Here is a 5,777-nt window from a genome sequence, read left to right on the forward strand (position 1 = left end):
TTTTCACTATTGATTTTAAACACAAAAATTTTTTATTAGAGATTTTTCTTTTTGAAATTCTTCAATAATAATAATAATAATAATCCAACTCCACTTTAGTTTTTGAAAATTATAGGGAAAGAGGGGAAAAAGTATGAAATAAATAGAGTCTGAATAACCACAAGTTCTGCCATTTAAAATTGAATCTCACTGTAACTATTGAATGTGCTATAAGTTGTAACTTGTAATGCAACATTTTAATTTATTTATTTTTCACAGCATAAAGATTTATCCGCCATTGTTGGTGAGCACATGAGAGAGATGAGCCATTGAGAGTGAGACAATTTCTAAGACCTAGAGTTACGTTGGGCATTTAAAAATTTTCAAAATTTAATTTGTTATTTTTCTAGGTCATTAACATAAACTATAAAAATTGTATAAAGAATGAATACGAGTCATATAAATAAAATATATATTCTTAGTTAATCCTTCAAAAATAGTTGATTTTCTCACCAAAACCATTTTTCAATATTTTGATTTTTTCAAATCTTCATCAACTTGTTAAAATTCTGACTGTATAAATAGTATTGGAATCGAAGATAGTTCACTCTTTTTAGCTATTATCCTCATATTTCCTTAAGGGTAGAAGAAGAGGACGACTTAATAGTGCAACTGTGCAAGGCCAATTTTTCATAAGCAAGTGAATATGAAGCAAAATTTCAATTAGGATATCATAGAAGCAAATTTCAAGTAATAAACTACGGGCTTGAACCAAACAAAAAATTATTTCACGGCACTCTTCGTTCAAAATACAAGAAACTAAGGCCCAACTTATTGGCGTTTAACCTTTTTCATCTCAAACAATGAGTTATCACTTATCGGAGTGCGTGCTCTAAGACTGTTTTTTTTTTTTTTTTTTTTTTGGTAGTACCGTGCTCTAAAAATTTTATCTGAAACGATATCTCCCAAGATAAATGATTCTATATTGACTATTGAGAAGGCTACGTAAGATTTTTTGAAAGACAAGCCCGTCATGATAAGTCCAAGTGTTGAAAAAATTGACTAACCACCAAAAGATGCCTAACGTTATTTGTTCTCTACTTCTCTCAGTTCTCTGTGTGTGCCGCGTCAAATCACTTCAGCATGAAAAAGTATTATCAAGTATATCACACTATAATAACTTTTTTTTTTTATGTTTATGTAATTTTTAAACCAACATATCTTTATATTTCTTATTTTTTAAATTAATAAGCAATTCAATAATCGAGTGTTCTATAATTATGACAATACATAATAAAATATTTTTAGATAGAAATATTTTCAATGTAAAAAGTTCTATAATTAATGATTGAAGTAAAGAACTAAATTTACGATTTTTAAAATTAATATATATAATAAGAGTATTTTAGTTATTTTCTATAATAAAAGTATTATATCTATTTTTTATAAAAATTAATACTAATTTAAATTTGTTCAAGATATAATTTATTATTTTTTTAATCAAATTAATTTATCTGATCTAATTTTAACAAAAATAATATAATTTAATTGATTATATATTTTAAATTTTAATTACTAAAATTATCTTTAAAAAAAAAATATTTCAGACGAATAGCTCCCTTAATATTAACTTATAGTCTTATATACCCTTTAGTGAATCTGTCCAAATGGACAAAGACAAAGCCAGCTGGAGTAACCAAACTTGACTGAGGCCTTCAAAAAATCCACAACCCAAAGTCAGCATTGGAACCCATACAATTGACAATTGACATTTCCGTTCCTCCCATACTGGCTTTCTGAGAAAATGCTATTTCCCTTCACTTACCTTGGTCAACCTTCCACATTTACTCACGTGGGTTAACTTGGTCATAATTGACCACATCTAACATCTTCATATCATAACACAAAGCTTTCCAGAGACCATATATATAAGTGCATGCTGAATTGCTAATTCGCCAAATCACCCCCAAGATCCACATTAAACAACTTATCCCAAGATACACAAACATAGCTAGAACAAAGTAAGAAGCAAATTAAATCGTAGGAATATGTATGTGACTAGGCCTCTTTCTCTATACAAGAAATCTCAAGATGCTCTCTCATTGCCTCCACCTGAAGGCCCAAATTCTGGTATTCTTGTGATTCAAGATGAAAAGGATTTGGAAACAACATCTTGTTTTGGTTTGGGGAAGTACCATGAGGTGAAGGATTTGCCTTTTCCTCAGAATATGAGCCTTGAGCTGTTCTATAGGTCAGGAATTTCCCTCAACAGAGCCACTCATTACCACCATGTTGTTTTCATCCCAGTTCTTAATCAACCTTTGTCTTCTAACAAGTACTATGTCATTCATCATAATGGCAAGCATAGAGGGTAAGCCTTAACTTTTAGTTACTGTCATAAATAAATACCATTATTATGCACTAGCACAATTCAAACATCAATTAGAGAGATATTATATTATATTATATTATATTAGTTACACATTTAATACTTAACTTTAAAAATATCCATATCTTCTTATTCTTAATTAATTTTTAGCATTTTAGTAAAAATGATCACAATTATTCGTAGAACACATTAAATATGTTCTAATGACGTCCAAAAATTTTCCATACGTTATGTGGGCAATTCAAATATCCCAAGAAACCATAGTTTTCACTTTTCACCGTATGATGAAGCAGCTGGTAACATTCAATCAAAATTTGATTTGTTATACTATATATCTCCCATGAATGAATCATTCTTTTGACATGATTAAGGGTTATATTGATGTAATTTGCATTTGGTTTTGCAGGGAGGCATACATTAATTCAAAGCAAGAAGATTTGGACACATTCTGTTTCTACAATTCTGTCTCTGATATACCTCTGCATCATTTTGACAGCAATAACACATACCAACAATTCGAGATTCATCCCCAACGAAGCAAAGTTACTTTCAGGAGTGGCTTCTCAGCTAAATCTGTTAATCCAGATGGATATCCTCCAAGATTCTTGAGCAGAAGGTGGAAGCTGAGTGCCTCCAATTCGAGTGATTCAAGCATAGGAGAAGCAACAGGTGTGAATGAAGCCCTCCGCTCAAGCAAGCCGGAATTCGAATTCTCCATAGGAAGTAAAAGCTCCAAAAGTGTTGTTGTGGGAAAATGGTATTGTCCCTTCATGTTTGTGAAGGAAGGGACTCATAAAACATTGAAAGAAGAAGTGAGAAAATCAATGTTTTATGAGATGACACTAGAGCAAAAATGGGAAAAAATATTTTCTTGTGAGAATGAAAATGACACTAATGTGAATGTGAATGTGAATGTGAATGTTCAAAGGGAAGTGGTTGGAATTGGTGAATGGGAAGCTATGGTTGATAAAGAGAGGGACATAGGTGAAGGGTTTTTGTGGTTTAAGAGTTACAATAACATTGGAGAAAAGAATAGTGTGGGATTGAGCATGGCAATAGTTGAGAGAATGAAGTGGGAGCAAGAAAGAGTTGGGTGGATTGGAGGGAAAGAAAAGCAAGTTAGAGTTCAGAAATTGGAGGAATACAAAGGGACTCAAAATGGATGGAAGAAATTTGGATTTTATGTTTTGGTTGAGACTTTTGTACTTAGAAGATTGGACGGAGGCATAGTTCTCACCTATTCATTCACACACCAGAATCAACTTAGAAGCAAATGGGAATGATTTTTTCTTTTTAATTTTTTCCGTTGGGCTTGGGTGGAATTCACCGCTGGAAGAAGCAACGAATCCCCTTTTTAATTAAACTAAACCATGACCAAAAAAACATTAAACTAAACCTATCTTGTTCGGATGTTTTTGTTTTATTTTGTTTTTTCGGTAAACGGATGTTGTTTTTTTTTTTTTTTTTAATAGATTCTATCTTGTTCTGCCTTTTCTTTTTTCCTTTTGGGACATATCTTGTTCTGCCTTTTCAAGTGTACATTATATGCCTTAGGCCCAAAGAAGAAATTGGGTAGAGCTTTTTGTAAAATTCATATATTCATTTTTGTTTGATATGCTGATTAAGAAAAAAAAGTAAGTTTGTTCATTTCATTCATTCTCTCTTCGATTGTGATCAATTTGATATTGCATAATATATTCTTGGATAAGATAATCCAATTAGAAAAATTATCTAAGGCGGCATAGGATTTGATGGTGTTACTATATTTGAAATTCTTAAGTAAGTACTGTTGTAAAATAAATAGATGGAAAAGAGAAGTGGATGTAGAAATAAAAGAGGGAATATTTTATTAATTCTTTTTAATATATATATATATACTAAAGATAGAGAGACTTGAATTCGCAACGTCTTAGATGAGCATGGAGAGACTATGAACTATGACTCATTGGCTTTTAATATGTATATCTTATTGTAAATAGAAATTTTATAATACATACTCAGTAATACTATACCCAATACAACATATGTATATTTTACTAGAAAAGCACAACTATACTGCTTAATAATAATAATAATAATAATAATAATAATAATAATAATTTTCCTTGGATATCTGTTCAATATATATTTCATTAAAATTTTATTTAAAAAAATTCAATAAAAAAAACCTTGAGTGAAGAAAAATGAATATTGTTGATATCTAAATTTGTCTATTGATCTTTAACGTGTAATCAAATTATATATCTTTATTTTTATTTATTTAGAATAAAAAAATATAATAACAAAAAATTGAATTAGTTTTTATACTATAATAAGTATATATAAAAAAAACAAGGTAACAATAATAATGATACATCACAGGCAATTAAAATAGACAATAACAAAAATATCATTGCAACCATCACATTGCTGTTTAGTCCATTTTAATTTTTTTATTAATAAAAATATTTTTTCTTTGAATCTAAATAAAATTCTAAGTAGTTGTTTTTTTATATACCATAATTTTTTTTTGTTTTCAAAATGTCACAAAAAAATAAAATAAAAAGATCTTAATAATAAAACTAAAAAATAAAGAATAATAAATTCTCATGTCAACTTAATTAAAAAAAATAAAATAAAAAAAACAAGTTAGTAAATTAAAGTATGATGATGAGGATTGTGTTGGGTTTTTCTCTCCTTTGTGAGGCCCAAGCCCAACATTTTGAGGGTGTCTCTTGCACCCATTGTGCCACAACCCTAATTCAGATTTTTGGGGGTCATTGAGAGTGAGAGAGAGTAGCCACCAAGTGAGAGAGAAAGGGAAAAATAGAATTCTCGTTTTTTGCCAAAGCAGTAAATTTTAAATGACAGTTTCTCAGTTGTTCACCGTTGAATCGACTTGAAATTTAAACTGCGTGTTCCTATCATCTTGTTCTTCATTCTGGTCGGTGGAGATGTTGATTGGAGATTTGCAGTGAGAGAAATTGGCTTCGCAAGAGAGAAATTAGGTTTCCCGTTTTTACATAGAGCAGCAATTTTGGAACGGCAGTTTCTCAATTTTTCACCGTTGGATCGACGTGAAATTTGAACTGTAGATTCTTTACATCTTGTTCTTCATTCTGGACGGTGGAGATTTTAATTGGAGGTCTGCAGAGGAAGAAATTGGCTTCGACAGCAGCTCTATTTTTTGGGTATATTTCATCTTCTTACTTTTCATTTGTGAGATTTGGTGCTTTGATGTTTTGGCTGGTTATATGCACATTTTTGTGCTTTGTTTGAGACTCTCTTGTACCTCATTTGATTATAGTGGAGCTATTTCATTGGTCTGGACGACTCGTGGTTTTTACCTCTCACATTGAGGGGGTTTTCCACGTTAAAATCTCGGTGTGTTCTTATTATTGCTTTATTTGCTATATTTGCTTGTTATAGT

The 5,777-nt window shown here is 30.4% G+C and overlaps 1 protein-coding gene across 1 annotated transcript; it reads left to right on the forward strand.

The window, feature by feature from the left end:
- Window positions 1–1,742: 1,742 nt before the first annotated feature.
- LOC112750488 (uncharacterized) lies at window positions 1,743–4,020 on the forward strand. Its single transcript, XM_025799231.3, has 2 exons — window positions 1,743–2,350; window positions 2,775–4,020. Exons 1-2 carry the CDS (start codon window positions 2,028–2,030, stop codon window positions 3,649–3,651), a joined length of 1,200 nt encoding a protein of 399 aa, XP_025655016.1. The 5' UTR covers window positions 1,743–2,027; the 3' UTR covers window positions 3,652–4,020.
- Window positions 4,021–5,777: the final 1,757 nt, after the last annotated feature.

Source organism: Arachis hypogaea, chromosome 15 (genome assembly GCF_003086295.3).
Source record: "Arachis hypogaea cultivar Tifrunner chromosome 15, arahy.Tifrunner.gnm2.J5K5, whole genome shotgun sequence".
Lineage (NCBI taxonomy): Eukaryota > Viridiplantae > Streptophyta > Magnoliopsida > Fabales > Fabaceae > Arachis > Arachis hypogaea.